The sequence below is a fragment of the Crocuta crocuta genome, unplaced genomic scaffold (assembly GCF_008692635.1).
Source record: "Crocuta crocuta isolate KB4526 unplaced genomic scaffold, BGI_CrCroc_1.0 scaffold7, whole genome shotgun sequence".
NCBI classification, from domain to species: domain Eukaryota; kingdom Metazoa; phylum Chordata; class Mammalia; order Carnivora; family Hyaenidae; genus Crocuta; species Crocuta crocuta.
Window position 1 is genome coordinate 7,542,974 of NW_027531904.1, and position 16,675 is coordinate 7,559,648.

The 16,675-nt window shown below is 43.4% G+C and overlaps 1 protein-coding gene and 1 long non-coding RNA gene across 2 annotated transcripts in view; one reads left to right on the forward strand and one right to left on the reverse strand.

The window, feature by feature from the left end:
- The window catches only part of SEC11A (SEC11 homolog A, signal peptidase complex subunit), a 39,834-nt gene extending 25,437 nt beyond the window's left edge, over window positions 1-14,397 (reverse strand). Inside the window, exon 1 of the mRNA XM_077774366.1 lies at window positions 14,046-14,397. Coding sequence (XP_077630492.1) covers window positions 14,046-14,096 — 51 coding nt within the window. The 5' untranslated portion in view covers window positions 14,097-14,397. The remainder of the gene's footprint in view (window positions 1-14,045) is intronic.
- An 8-nt stretch (window positions 14,398-14,405) lies between these two features.
- Window positions 14,406-16,201, forward strand: LOC144240118 (uncharacterized). The gene is made up of 2 exons (XR_013337596.1): window positions 14,406-14,787; window positions 15,932-16,201. It is a non-coding gene; the product is annotated as an uncharacterized LOC144240118 (long non-coding RNA).
- The last annotated feature ends 474 nt before the right edge of the window (window positions 16,202-16,675 follow it).

Genomic DNA, 16,675 nt, shown 5'->3' on the forward strand with positions numbered 1-16,675 from the left:
AATATATTTCCAATTCCTTGAAAGACACAAGTTACCAACACTCACTGAAGAAAAATAACTTGAATGGATCAACATCTACTAAAGAACTTGAATTTATGGTTTAAAAAAATCCCAAAAAGAAAAACTCCAGGCTTAAATGGCATTCACTAGTGAATTCTACCAAGTACTTAATGAAAAAATCATGAACAATTCTATGCCTACTCTTCAGAAAATCACAGAAGAGGGAGTACTCTCCAATTCATTCTATGAGGCCAGCATTACCAAGCCAGACCAAAGACATTATGAGAAAACTACTAAACAAGGATGCCTGGGTGGCTTAGTTGGTTCAGAGACCAACTCTTGATCTTGGCTGTCATGATTTCACAGTTCATGAGCCTGAGTTCCACATTGGGCCCCACACTGAGAGCGCAGAGTGTGCTTAGGATTCTCTTTCTCCCTCTCTCAGTGCCTCCCCCATGTGTGCATACTCTCTATCTCAAAATAAATAAACTTAAAAACAACTAGCTTTTTTACATTTTTTAAATGTTTAATTATTTTGAATGAGAGACAGTGAGGGCATGGGGAAGGCCAGAGATAGGGGGACAGAGGATCCAAAGCAGGCTGGTGTGGAGAGTAGTGAGTAAGCCTGATGTGGGGCTCAAACTTAGCAACCACGAGATCATGACCTGAGAAGTCAGGATGCTCGATCAAATGAGCCACCCAGGCACCCTACTCCCCAAAAATTGTTTTTTTTTTAAAGAAAACTACTGAACAGATTGTGGATATTGATATAAAAATTATGTGCAGCATTTTAGCAAATCAGATCCAACAATAATACATACTGCATACCCATGAAGGATTTATTCCAAGATTAAAAGTCTGAGACTTCAATATCCCTTTCTCAATAGGTGACAGAACACAGATAATCATCAATGATATAAAAAAATTGAATACCATCAACCAACTAAACATCTATAGAACACTCCACCCAACACAGCAGAATCCACATTCTTTTCAAATACACATGAAACATTCTCCAGAGATCCAGTCCTCGGTAAATAAAAAAGAGCCTCAATTTTTAAAAGACCATAATCACACAAACTATGCTCTCCAACCACAATGGAATTAAATTAGAAATCAGCACTGAAAGAAATTTGGAAAATCCACCGATGTTTGGAAATTAAACATTTTTCTAAATAACCCATGGGTCAGAAGGAAATGATAAAATATCGTGAGAATGGAGTGTAAACAAAAACACAATATATCAAAATTATGGATTGTAGCTAAAGCACTGCTTGGAAGGAAATTTATAGCTTTAAATACATATATTAGAAGAGATCTTAAATTGATAACCCAAGGTTCCACTTTAAGAAACCAGACAAAAGGGGCGCCTGGGTGGCTTAGTCGGTTAAGCGTCCGACTTTCGCTTAGGTCATGATCCCGCNACCAGACAAAAATAGCAAACTAAACACAAAGCAACCAAGCAAGGAAATACAGTTTAGGGCATAAATCAATGAGACAGAAAATATATAAACAAACAAACAAATCAATAAAAGTCAAATTCATAGAGACAGAGAAGGGTGGTTGCCAGGGAATGGGGTGAGGGGAGAACGGGGAGTTCTTAATGAGTACGGAATTTTAATTTTACAAGACGGAAAGAGTCCTGGAGACTGGTTGTGCATCAGTGTTGACGTACTTACTGAACTCTAACTTTTTTTTTAAAAGTAGGCTCCATGCCTACAATGTGGGGCTTGAGCTTACAACCCTAAGATCAAGACCTGAGCGAAGATCAAGAGTCGGCTGCTTAACCAACTGAGTCACCCAGGCGCCCTGACTGGACTCTACACTTAAAAAATGGTTGAGTCAGGGGCACCTGGGTGGCTCAGCTGGTTAAGCAGCCGACTCTTGATCTCAGCTCAGGTCAAGCTCTCACAGTTTTTGAGTTCAAGCTCCGCATCAGGCTCTGTGCTGCTGGTGTGGAACCTGCTTGGGATTCTTTTTCTCCCTCTTCCTCTGCCCCTCCCTTGCTCATGTGCATGCTTTCTCTCTCGAAAATAAATATGCATTAAAAAAAATGGATGAGTCAATAAATTTTATGTGTATTTTACCACAATTTAAAAAATGTATGCTGAATGAAAGTAGTCAGCTGCACAAGTCTACATTTTGTATGATTATGTTTATATTAAGTATCCAGCTAAAGCCAGTCATGAGAGAAAGAGAGCAAAGTAGCGGCTGCTGGGGAGGGTGGGCCATGGGAACAGGAATCAACCGTCAAAGAAGACAAAGGGTGTTTCTGGGACCATGGAAATCTTCTAAAACTGGATTGTAGTGATGGTCGTATGATGGTCGTAGGACTCTATATACATTTACTGAAAGACATGAATTGTACACTTCAAATGGGTGAGTTTTATAAATTTTATGTCAATAAAGGTTTATTTTTTAAAAGCACAAGCACACAAAATAGAAGCAAAGAGAGTAGGAAAGGCCTCAGAGTAAAGGGGGTCTTAGTTAACTGACCTGAAATCCAGAAGCTATGAAGAAAATCTAGGTAAATGTAACTACCAAAACAAAATAAAAAAGCAAACAATAACCAAAAAAAAAATCCCATCACCATGCATGGCAAATTATACTATAAGTCAAAAGACAAATGATAAAACTATGAGAAAGTATTTACCATATATATATAAATATACTTATATATATTCAAAAGACTAATCTTCCTAGAAACCGCTCCGAGCAATCAATAAGAAAATAACTCAAAAAGGAAAATAGGCAAAGGATTATGAACTGCCAGTCCATGGAAAATGAAGTAAAAATGACTCCCAAATCATATGAAAATATGCTCAACCAAACTCATAATAAGGGAAATAGAAAACAAAATTATTCTGAGATACCACTCTTCACTTACTAGAATGACAAAAATATAAAAGTCTGGAAACACACAATGCTGGCAAAGCTAAAGGAAAAAGTCCCTTTCCCTTTCAAAATTTTTGAACAATGTAAATATAATACCTATTCAAACTATTCATTATTTCATTATAAGAGGGGGAAGAATGGGCCCATAAACTTATTTCAACTACCTTACTTGTCTTTCTGAGGCATCTGGCACTTGATTAACTTTCTTATAACCCATTCATCCCTTGGCTTGTTAGGCCAGACCCTGCAATACAGGTGTTCGAGGATCCAGTCTTTGCCCTCTCCTTCCCCATTCTGCATGTATTCTTACCTCTTCACAGCTTCAATTACAACATGCATGCTGATGACACCTAAATCTCTAAATATCACACCACTTCTATCCTCTAGGTAAATATATTCAGTTCCCTTCTGAAAATTACCCATGTCCAAAGCTCAACTCAACCCTTTTCCTCAAATCGCTTCCTCCTTCCACACTCTCCAGTGTGGTACCAACATCCGCCCTGGGCCTCTGGAGTTCACCTCCTCAACATCTCTCACATCCAGCCTGTTGGCTTTACTCCCGTGGCTACTGTCTGAATTCAGGTCTCGTTTCCTCTCACCAAGACTATGAAAATAATCTCACAGTTCTACCTCTAGACTTTCATCCATGTAATTCATCTGCCTATATATTATTTTTATCAAGTGAAAATGGAATTACTGTGCTGTCTGCTCCAAGTTTTTTCTCACAACTTACCAAGTCTGAACTCCTCGGTATACAAGGCCTTCCATGATTCAGGCCCTGCTGACCTCTCCAACCTTACTTCTTACTAAAGTGATATTCCCAGGCTCATAACCATAAACATAACCTAGTTTATAATGCTATAATCACAGTCCCTTAACAATGATACTACAGGTAGCAACAATCAGAACTAAAAGTATACATCCTTAACAAGTCTGAATGATGAAAATCAGGGGTTGGGTATCCTGTCTTAGCAAGACAGTCATCAGCTTCTAGCCAACACCAACTTAAAAGAGGCTCGTTGCATGTTTTTCTGACAATTTCCTGTCTCTGAGGACCTCCGTAGTAAGAGGAATAAGACCACCAGGTATACTTTTGACCACAAGGCCTACCAGAGGGCTACATCAGTTCTAGAGCTTCCTATCATAATCTAGTCCATGGGGACCTTGACTGGCCCTCCATTCCAGAGTAAACTTGTTTCTTATATTGACGATATCATGCTGACTGGACTTGGTAGTTGAACCTTGTGACCTAGACCCCTTGGTAAAATACACAAGTGGCCAGAGTGTGGGATATAAATCCCACAAAAATTCCCCTCCTGATGAAAATTCTTGGTGTCCACTTGGTGTCCAGTGGTCCCTAAGATAGCTCCTCCAAGGGTAAGTTGCTGCATCTGGTTCCTGATACCACTAAGAAGCTTAAAGCCCCGTGGGCCTCTCTGGATTTTGGAGACTCATCCAAAGTGCCCATGTGGGTGGGCTACTCAAAATCACCATATCAAGTAAACCCATTTTGAGCCAGTTTTGAACAGAGCTCCACAACAGGTCCGAGCTGCCATAAAAGTTCTTCTAGCAATTGGGCCAAAGGACCCAGAAGATGACTGAAGTATGTGTGACAGACAGGTAGCCTCTGGCCAATCTCTATGGGTGAATGACAGCACATACCTTTGGATTTGGGGCAAAGCCATGCTATACTTTAGAGAACTATTCTACTGAGTAACAGCTTCTGGCTTGCTACTGAGTTCTAGCAGAGACCAAACACTTGACCATGGGTTACCTGGTCACAGTTACCATGTGACCTGAACTCCCCCAGCCTGAATTGCCAGATACACCAAACCATGAATTTGGGCATTCATATCGGACTCCACCATCAGGCGGAAGAGGTGAACTTAAGATTGCGCTCAAGCAGGTCCTGAAGACACAACTGTATGAGCAAGTGACTCAGATACTCATGGCTCCTACTCACGTTAAACTGCTTCAGTTCTCTCATCTTATACCTACTGCCTCATGGGGCGCCCCCTTTGACCAGTTGACTAAGGAAAACTTTGGGCCTGGTTTTTAGACAGTTCTATGCGAACCACCTAGCACCAACTAAAAACAGATGGCTGTGGCATGCCCATTCAGGGTTGCCCATGAGGGATTGTGATGAAGGGAAATCCCCCAAATGGGCAGAACTTTGAGTGACATTGTTCATTTTGCCTACACGGAGAGATGGCCACAGGTGTGGATTTACACTGATTCAAAAGTGACTAGCAGTTTGGCTGGATGGCCAGGAACTGGAAGGGCCATTATTGAAAAGCCAGAGATAAGAGATTTGGGTAAGTGGTATGTTGAGGGAGTGCTCCAAGTAGGTATTTAGAATGTGAAGATACCTGTGTCCCGTATAGATGTTCACCAAAGAATTACATCAGCAGAGAAGTCTATTTTTTTTTTTAAGAGAGAGAGACCAAAAGAGAGGGAGAGAGAGAGAATCCCAAGCATGACCTACACTGTCGGCACAGAGCCCAACAAGGGGTCCATCTCTACCAACCGTGAAATCATGACCTGAGCCGAGATCAAGAGTTGGACACTTAGCCAACTGAGCCACCCAGGTGCCCCTGCAGAGGGGTTATCTTAATAATCAGTTAAATAGTGCTCGCTGTGGCAGCACATACTAAAATCATCAGTTAAAATTACCTACTCTCTAGATGTCAGCCTCTTTCCCCAGCTCCCGTCATCTTGCCCAATGGACTCACAATCCAAGTGGCTGTCTGGAGCAGCCAAGCTGAAGGTTAGCAATGTGGATTTTCACTCAAACCAATTCGGTTCTGGCCAATGATGAGTGCCTACTCTGCCAACAGCAAAAAAACAATGATACCATTCCTGATACTGGTTTACTTCCACATGGGAGGGGGCAGCAATTTATCCTTCCTAGACTATATCCTAGATACGGATCTGTTTTCCCTGTCCTTGGTATTTCTGTCAAAACCAGGATCCGTGAACTTGCGGAATGCCTTAGTTCCTCATCATGGTACTCCATTCAACATTGTCTGTGACCAGGGAACCTATTTTATGGATAATTAAAGCACAGCAGTGGGCGTAAGGGTCATGGAATTCACTGGTCTTACTAGGTCTCCCATCATTTTGAAGTGGCTGGCCGGAACAACGGTGGAACAGAAGGCCAGGTGTCAGCGTACTGTCTCTGAGCTCCAAATCCATCTTGGTGTTACCTAAACAAATTCTCCTTTTCCAACTGGCTCGATCATGTCTGGATTTATCAATAAGAGGCATGAGAGGACTACTGCAAAATGATGAAGGAAGGGGCTTCTCTTCTCCGTCCCATGTTTCTATTTCACACGGTGGTGAGCGGATCTGTGCGGGTCTGGTAGTGCTCAGTCACTGACCCTCACAGACTGCTTCCTGCCCACATGATCTCCACGAATTTCTCAGCCTCCCGGAAGGCCAGTTCTGTGGACCAGCTCCAGCTCCCTACTCCAGCAAATGTCACTGCCGTGGCCGAATGCATGTTCCTGTGGAGCCACACCCTCTCAAAAGAGGTCTTGGATCTCAGGCTTGGGAGGGGGGATAGAGTAAAGGTATCTTCTTTCTTTCCTTGTTCACCCCCTCATGCTAGAGGGTATAGCTGTTTTCTGCATATGCTATTTCTGAACTTCTTCTTATTCCCCTCTACCCATTTTCAGTAGTTGAGCATCTTTTACTAGTTAACAATTCTTTATACTAAAGTTTTCCCAGTTCAATTCTATCTTCTGAGTGATACAGGTGGCCTTTTGAGGTTACTTACAGCACCAGTTAGTCACCAGCAACACTCTGTGGGGCCGGGATAATGCCTAATGCCTTCTGGTGTGTGGCATGTGCTCGGGGTCAGCAACCAATATGTGAGATGACTTCTTCCATAGGTACTACTCACTTGTCCAGAACAGAAGGATGAGAATGGGAGTGAGCTCTCTCATTATTACCCCTAACAATCTGCCAGTGAAATTTCTGCTTTCCATTCTCACAACTTTGGATTCTGCTGGCCTAGACATTTTCATTCTCACAGGAGATATCCTTCCATCAGGGGACACTGAACTGGATTTAATGCAGGGATTACATTAAACTGGAAGTTGAGACTACTATCTGGCCATTTTGAGCTCCTCATGCCAGTGAGCCAAAATGCAAAGAATAGGGGGTTATTACTGGCAAGGGTGACTGATCCTGACTTTCTGAAAAAAATAGGGTTGTTTCTACATAATGAGGGAAGTGAGTAATCGGACTACAGAATCCTGGACTATAACAGAGAAGGCCTCTTAGTACTCTTATGCCTTGTGATGAAAGTTGGTGAAAACTACAACAATCCAATTCAGGCAGGCCTACTCTTGACACTAACCCTTTAGTAACAAAGTTTGGGTCCTTCCACCAGGCAAGAAACCACGACCAACTTAGGCTCTTGCTGAGGGCAGACGGACTATGGAATGGTTAATGGAAGAAAGAATACAGCTACAACCACATGAACAATTAAAAAAACAAATGATAGCTACATATTAGACAGAAGCATAACTTTGTTTTATTTGAAAAATTAAATATAAGGGCGCCCAGGTGGCTCAGTGGGTTAAGTGTCCAACTTCAGCTCAGGTCATGATCTCACAGCTTGTGAGTTTAAGCCCCACATCAGGCTCTCTGCGGTTAGTGCAGAGCCCGCTTTGGATCCTCTGCCTCCCTCTCTCCCCCCCACCCCCCCAGAAAGAAACATTACAAGAAAAATTAAATACAATTAGAAGATGTGTGTATAGTTGCTGAGCTGATAAACAGAATACTACAGTAGTTTTGTACTTTGCCAACTTGGATAAGCTAGAACCAGGCGTCCCCAAATCCCCTCTCTCTAGGGTTTTGGGTTAAAGTTGGCCGAATAAAGAAATGTGCCCAAGATCTAGAAGGTCAAAAGGAAAGACCTGTTATTATGCTGACAATCACTGTGATTAGAGGTGGTGAGAAACAAAGCGCCTGGCTGAATCCAGTTTGTCCTTCTCTCTTCTCTTCCATGCCGAGCTCTGCTGGCTGACCAACAGAGACTAGATGCAGAAGCAACAGCCTTCCATACACTGCATCTACTCTCCTTTGGTGTGGTCCCAATCCATCAACCAGATGTGGACTCCAGCCCCAGATGCCATGGCAAACTTGGATTTGTCCTCCCGTAACAGTGCTGGTTAGTGACATTTCTCTGATTCACTATGTCTCAGTTTTAATTTTTTTTTAATATTTGTTTTTGAGAGAGAGATGGAGCACAAGCACGGGAGGGGCAGAGAGAGAGGGAGACACAGAATCTGAAGCAGGCTCCAGGCTCTGAGCTGTCAGCACAGAGTCCAACATGGGGCTTGAACCCACGAACTGCAAGATCCTGAGCCAAAGTCGGATGCTTAACAGACTGAATCACCCAGGCGCCCTTGATGTTAGTACTTCTACACTGAAACTTGGCAACTAATTACTGAATATGGACACCTTGTCAGTAACATTTTCCTGATCCTAAACTAGACCATATGAGTTTTCAAAAATCTGAATAGATCTGTCCTCTGTGCTATATGTACCTTCTATTTGCTGCACACTTACTCATATTAGGTGTGAGACTAAGAAAAATCTCCTTGGCTTCTGTGTGCCCAATTAATTTAAACAAAAATTATCACAGATATCTAGAATTCAATCAGATATCATTACAACAGCCTTTAGGAGGTGAGTGATCCTAAGAGATAAGAAGAAATAAAAAGACTGAAGGATTCTGCTAAGTCCTAAGATCTTTAGATTTAGGCAAGAAAACATACAGATAACTGAAACCCAAAGAAATGCAAACCTCAATCAAATAATATAAGAGGCCTAGGGAGGAGCTAATAAGCAAATTCTGTGAAAGCTGGACCAATCCCATCAAGGTTCAAACATGGATCTAGTCACATCCTGGCCAATACCCTCTGGTCATTAAGAATTCTTGGCAAGCAGAGGGACAACCCCAAATTTTACATGTGAAAATAACACAAAAATTATTTTGCATGACATCCTTATTTTCTTAGTGGGTAAACATCTTTTGACCCCAGTAAAATTTATAATTAAGAACAAAAATTCTTAAAGGAAATTATGTATAGTGTTAACATTTTTATGTTAAAAACTCTGTGCACATTTGGTATTTTAAGTATTTATAAAATTTAAGAGAATTTGGCCCATTAAAGTAATAGGTCAGGTTTGTAGTTCCAATTTGTAATGTATAATCAATTGTTGTAGATTTATGATTTTAAGCAGAAAGTTTACTATTTATACAGTGCTGAAACACTTCAGAGAACTCACATAGTCCCAGACATATACAAATTATATTAAGTATGCAGGGATGTTTGCTGAATAACCGATGTTCTTAAAAAGGAAAATTTACTAGGCCACCTGGGTGGCTCAGTCAGTTAAGCGTCCAACTTCCGCTCAGGTCACGATCTCACCATTCGTGGGTTCAAGTCCCACATCGGGCTCTGTGCTGACGGATCAGAACCTGGACCCTGCTTCAGATTCTTTGTCTCACTCTCTGCCCCTCCCCCGCTCACTCTGTCTCTCTCACTCTCAAAAATAAACATTAAAATAAAATTAAAGAAAAAAAAGGAAAATTTACTCATTTATTTTGAGAGAGAGAGAGAGAGAGGGAGAGAGAGAGCACACGTGCACACGCAAGCATAAGAAAGGAAGGGGCACAGACAGAGGGAGATAGAGAGTCCCAAGAAGGCTCCGTACTGACAGCAGAGAGTCTGATGCAGGGCTTGAACCCACAAACGGGGGCGCCGGGGTGGCTCAGTCAGTTGAGCATCTGACTTCGGCTCAGGTCATGATTTCATGGTTTGTGGGTTCGAGCCCCTCACAGGGCTCTGTGCTGAGAGCTAGCTCAGAGCCTGGAGCCTGCTTCAGATTCTGTATCTCCCTCTCTCTCTGACCACCACCCCCGCCCCCCCCATGCTGTCTCTCTCTCAGAAATAAATAAAAAACACTAAAAAAAAAAAAAAAAAGAACCCACAAACCATGAGATCATGACCTGAGCTGATACCAAGATTGGATGTTCAAACGACTGAGCAATTCAGGCACCCCTTAAAAAAGAAATTTTTAAATTTATAATATTTTTAAGACGTTTGTTTGTAAATTGGCCCAAATGTTCAAAGGGCCTTAAAAGTGTCTGTTAAATTTTCCTAGACTTTATTTATTTTTCTTTTTAAAAAAATTTCCTAGCCTTTAAATAGGATTAAGCTTTGTAAACTGATTCTAAAAGCTTTAGAACTCAGTTTTAAAATTTTAGCTTTTACAAACTGAACATTATTTTTTAAAATAAAAGATAATTCTAAATAGGCTCTTCTGGACATAAAGGCCATCTTGACGGGCATCAAAAAACTAACCTATAACCAGGGTCACCTGGCTGGCTCAGTTGGTACAGAATGTGAACTTGTCTGAGCTCCACGCTGGGTATGGAGATTACTTAAAAATAAAATCTTAAAAAACAAAAAAACTGGGGCACCGGGGTGGCTCAGTCAGTTAAGTGTCAGACTTCAGCTCAGGCTATGATCTCGCGGTTTGTGGGTTCAAACCCCACATCAAGTTCTGTGCTAGCATCATGGAGCTCCCTTCAGACCCTCTGTCTCCATTTCTCTCTGCCCCTCCGCCACTCATACTCTCAAAACTAAATAAAAATTTAAAAAATAAAAACTAATATAAAAAACCTAACCTATAACCAGCAGTGTGCTGGAGCCAATTTGCTAAATTTTTAGGAGTTTTGCAAGCTGGTTGCCAAACACCATGTTATTAAAAATTAGTGCAATTAAATTACATTAAAAAAATAAGATTAAGAAATAATCTAAATTCATCAGTTCCTGACTATTTTACTACATTTTTTCATTATCTATGTTCCTTTTTTAAGGAACATAATTTTGTTTATTTGTTTATTTTGAGAGAGAAAGAGCTAGAGAGCAAGCAGGGGAGGGGCAGAGAGAGAGAGGGAGAGAGAATCCCAAGCGGGCTTCGCACAGTCAGCACAGAGCCCGACGAGCACCGGAACTGTGAGATCATGACCTGAGCTGAAACTGAGATAACGACGCTCAACCTACTGAACCACCCATGCATCCCCTGATTACCTATGTTCTTGAGATTATTTTTTTCAATTTTGTCTATAAAGTGGAAAAAATAGTTGCCTGCTACCATATCTCCTCCTAATCGCACATTCAGTGATGTCATGTTAGTAGCATGAAATCAGCCATGTTGAGTGTATTTATACCACAGAAACAGACAAACTCTAATGATCAGGTCTTCAGGGATTAAGAAAAGCTGCAGGAAAACAGTGATCTGATACTTCAGTAAAGGAGCCATACTCCAATGGGTAGAAGACAAATAAAATAGTATATAACTGCTAAAAGGGCTGTAGAGATCACGGAATATTCTGGGCCAGTCCACAAAGACTCTAAAAGAATACAAGAGGAGTTCCAAAGACAGTTAAGTATACAAGGTCTGAAAAGAACAATGTTCATAGAGGCAGTGACATGAAATAGGCAGAAAATGTAAATGGGACAAGAATTGAAGTGGTGAGAAACAGGGACTGTAAAATGATTGGGGCTTACTGCAAACGCCATTCCAAGGGTCTAGGCCTTTACCTACAAGGCAACAAGGAGCTGAAGGTTTGTGGGCAGGAGAGAGGACCTTAATCCGACAACAACGTACAGGATTGAGGGAAGGTAGTGAAATACTTTATTTCTGGCAACGCTGAGGCTGACCAAAAAAACTGCATTACATACAACACACAAAAGTCTTGAGTATGGTGTTAAAGAAATCAAAACCAAAAGCTCAAAAGAATATAAACTGCAAGTCCAAAAAATAAATAATAAAATACAATCAAGTTCATCAATACAAAAAGCAAAACAGTGGTTGCCAGGTGCTAAAGGAGAGACCAATTAGAAAGGGGGCACAAGGGATCTTGTGGGTGGTGGAAATGTTCGGTTACCTTGACTGTGACGGGTGTATATAACTAGAAGTTTATCAAATGGTACACTCTAAATGGATCAATTTTTGGTACTAAATATTCCTCTATGAACCTGACAGGAAAAAAGAACAATGACAATGCAAACAAATTAATCAGACACTTGATGATGTTTAAGCATGAATGGAAAAGTTATGCAAATGACAGCAATTTTAGAAGAGAAGAACCAAACTCGGAGTTACCCTCTTCTCGTCTGATTAGCTCTCAGCATCTAGAGTCCCTGTCAGTTCTTTTTCCCAAATACCATGTACGGGTAAAGCCTCATTTCATCACTTGCCCTCACCCCACTGCCATGGTGTCCAGTCCTTTCCACATCCTCCCAGCAGCCTCTGGGAGGTTGGTCGTTTTCTTCATCTGCAGAATGGGAGTAACGTTACCCACCTCTCCAGTAACTAAAACCCATCACACACAGCGAGAGTGAGAGCTCGAAACAGTGATCATTTGCCTTAGTCATTTTCTACACACTTATGCTCCTCAAAGGCCGGAGTCTGTCTCATTGACCCTCGCATTTTTCACATCACACCTGGCATCAGTCACAATAAACGGGAGGCCCAAACGAAGTATTTCTTCAGAGAAATGTCTGTGGCACCTAGAAATTCAGATACGAAGAAGACAGCACTGTACATGTCAGACGCTGAAGTGTTACCATAAAGACATGCATTTCATGCAACCTGAAAAGAAGGATCAGGGCGCCTGGGTGGCTCAGTCGGTTAAGCCTCCAACTTCAGCTCAGGTCATGATCTCAACGTCAGTGAGTTCAAGCCACGCATAGGCTCTGTGCTGACAGCTCAGAGCCTGGAGCCTGCTTTGGATTCTGTGTCTCCCTCTCTCTCCTCCCCTACTTGTGCTCTGTCTCTCTCTCTCTCTCTCTCAAAAATAAATAAATGTTAAAAAAAAAGAGAGAGAGAGAATGATCAATTATGACTGAGGAAATTAGGAAAGGTGTTTAAGAGGAGTCACTGAGCTAGGAGAAGTCTTAAGTGGATAGAGCGGCAGGGTACATATCCACTTCTTTAGGGGTAACTATAAATGCTGTAAAATACAAGTCCAAGAGAACATCATTAATAGTGACACGTTAGGGGTGCCTGGATGGCTGAGTCGGTGAAGGGACCAACTCTTGATTTCCGCTCCCCGTTTGTGGGTTCGACCCCCATGTCCAGCTCTATGGTGAAAGCGCGGAGCCTGCTTGGGACTCTCTTTCTCCGTCCCTCCCCCGCTCCGCTTTCTTTCAAAATAAATAAAAACATTTTTTTTAATAAAAAAAATAATGACACGTTAAATTCTTAACACCAAAGTACCATAAAAAGGTCCCAGGCAAGCAAAACTAGGCTCTACAAACGCACTTCGTGCAGAAGACAAAAAGGGGCAACCTTTCTAATGACTAAATAGTTACAAGTGTCCGCAGGACCATGTGGCAGATAGTCTAGAAGTTCAAGATGGAGTAAGGTTTAAGGACAAAAGTCACAAGACCTCAATTTCAAGATCCCGGTGCCACTACTATTGGGCAGTAAACCCGAGGATTCTGAGAGCTGCCCCCTTACTGTTACGAGGACTCAGGGGCAAGTACCACCACCGCTCCAACTCTGAACTCAGAGGGGCTCCAGGCAAAGGGACCGCACGCAGCCCGCCGGGGCCCGACTGCCCCAGAAGGATTGCCTAGGGCTGGAAGAAGCAAAAACGGTTCTTGGGGGGCCTGCACCGCCCTCCCGAGCATCCCAGAAGCCAGGAAGGAGCAGCACTCAACTGCTAAACCCAATCGCCAGAATTGATCAGGAGTCGCCGCGATGGCACAGAACACGAGTTTGCCGCCTTCCCAAGTCTCAAAGAACAGGCACCCCCAACTCCCACTTAGAAAGCGCCCTGCGGTTTCCACTTGCTCTCCAGCCTTGTTAGCAGGCACGGAACGCGAAGCCCCGGCTTCCCGCTCCACCCCTAGCAGGCCCGGCGCAGCCAGGGGCTAAAAATAGGGGGCGGACAAAGCGACCTCTGGCCACCACACACTCCACCGAGGGAAGGAACGATCCAGGCGCCAGACCTCCTCAGGCCCTCTCACGAGGGGGGCAGAGGTCCGCCCGGCCCCGCAGCGGCAGCGGCAGAGAGAAGGGGGGAGCCCCGGGAAAGAGTGGGCGGCCATCCTCACCTGCCGCTTGTTCATTCGCCGCACATCGTCCAAAAAATCTAGAGACAGCATGGCGAGGCCGGTGAGGGGGGGACACGGGCAGCGGAGAGGGCGCGACGGGACCCGCGAGCGGAACGGCTGGCGCACCGGCCGGGCTCGCACTGGACAGGACCCCGGGGCGCCCGCACTTCCGCTTCCGGGGCGGGAACCGGCGCTCCCTCCCCGCGCCCGGAGCGTCGCCGCGGAAAGCAGACCAAGGGGCTCCAGGCTCTCCTAATGTAGCCTCCCGGCCTGGTGTCGCGGTGACAGGGCGGTCCCGCTCCAGACCTCGCCTGCACCCAACCTAACCGGAGCCCTGGGCCCGCGCTTGGTCCCGGNCTGGGCTCCCGCGCTACGGGAAGTGGCCGCTCAGGAAGTTTCAGTAAGTGCTTTACGGATAAAGGTGGAGGATATGAGAGTCCTTCAAAGCACAGCCTCAGCCTCCCCGGAGTTCCAAAGACTGTTGGTGCAAGAGAAAGGAACCTAAGCGTGCAACAGTGTGATGAGACCACCAGGGGTGTGGGCTGCAGGACGTCCCTCGCTCCGCCCCCCTCGCCAAGCCCCCCTCCCCGAACGTGACCTCGCTGACGGGATCTGCTGGCCCCTTGACCTCTGCTGCTTTTGTTACCTTGGGCACCTGGATGTGACCTTCTTCTCGCTGCCCCTGACTCAGAAATTTTGCCTTGATTTGTCCAAGCTGCTAATATGCACCTAGGACGGGAAGGTTAGCAGAGCTGGTCCCTTAACCGTTATTTCTATCTTTTTCAAAAGACTGGTGATCTCCCATTAGGGGAACCCGAGTGTAGGATCTACTTTGTACTGTCTTTGCAATTCTGTACATCGAAAATGATCTCACAGTAAAAAGTTAAATATTTTGGAGGATGGCTATAATGAAGAAGATAATAGCAAGTTTAGGGGAGAATTGAAACCTCATAGGCTGCTGGTGGGAATGTGAAATGGGGCATCCATTTTGGAAAATAGACTGGTAGTTCCTATTTTTATGTTTTATTTATTTCTGAGAGAGAGAGAGAGACAGCGTGAGCAGCAGAGGGTCAGAGAGAAGGGAGATACAGAATCTAAAAACAGGCTCCAGGCTCTGAGCTAGTTGTCAGCCCAGAGCTTTACGCGGGGCTCGAACCCACCAACCGTGAGATCATGATCTGAGCCAAAGTCGGACGCTTAACCAACTGAGCCACCCAGGCACCCCTAGACTGGTAGTCCCTTAAAAGGTTAACTATAGAATTATTATATTAAACATATTCACCAGCAGTTCCACTCCTGGGTATATAGCCAAGAGAATTGAAAACATATGTCCATACAAAAACTTGTGCACGAATGCTCATGCGCATTATTCATAAAAACCAAAAAGTACAAATAACCCAAATGTGCGTTAACCAATGAAGGGATAAGCAAAATGTGGTCTAGTCATTCAATGGAGTATTGTTTGTCTGTAAAGAGAAATACAGCAACACAGATGAACCTTGATAATGTTAGGCTCAGTGAAAAAAGAAAAGTTAATCACAAAAGACCATGAACTGTATGATTCCATTTATATAAAATGTCCAGAATATGCAAATAGATAGAGAATGAAATGGTTGCCTAGGGCTCTCTGAGGGCTGAGAGAAGTGGGGAGTGATTGCTACTGGCTAGGGGGCTCCTTTTGAGGAGTGTTGAAAATAATGGTGATAATTGTACTACTTTGTGAATACACTAAAAACCAGTGAATTGTACACTTTAATTGGTGTACTATATGGTGTCTGAGTTATACTACAATAAGGCTCTTATGAGAAAGAAAAAGCATTGATAATTTGTTCATTTTTATTTTATTTATTTTATTATTTTTTAAAATATTTTTTATTTATTTCTAGGAGAGAGAGAGAGACAGCGTGAGCAGGGGAGGATCAGAGAGAGAGGGAGTCACAGACTGAAACAGGCTCCAGGCTCTGAGCTGGCAGTCAGCACAGAGCCCGACGCGGGGCTCGAACCCACGAACCGTGAGATCATGACCTAAGCGAAAGTCGGACGCTTAACCGACTAAGCCACCCAGGCACCCCAATTTGTTCATTTTTAAATTCCCAGTGGCGAACGTACAACCTGGCACATATTAGGTACCAAGTAAATACTGAATTTTAAATGTATGGATGTGTATGTGTGTGATCTCCCACTGCTGCCCCTAGGCGCCCATACTTATTGAGTTGAAAAATGAATTCCTGATTTTTCTAAAACAGGAAGGCCTGTGGAAGAAAATACATATAAGCCTCATGGGGGCACGGATTGCATAACAATGCCAAACTCATAGCAAATACTTAATAAGTATTTGCCAATAAATGTTGAATATGGATGGGTTCTAACCTAAATTCTGGCTAATAGAGTGCTTGGCCTATGCTTGTTAATGTTGCATTCAAATCTAAATGTGAGGCTCTATAATCCCTTGAATGGGTATGAGCCTCACTCAATCTTTGTATTGTGCAGAGCCCTGAGAGAGGCATAAAGTTTTGTGGGGCTTCAGATGTAGCAAGAGTCAACTTCGTTGGGGAGGTTAAAAGGGGCCATAGAAGGGAGAGAACATTTAGGTCAAGTTGGAAGGTGAAATGGATATACCCAGTGGGGAG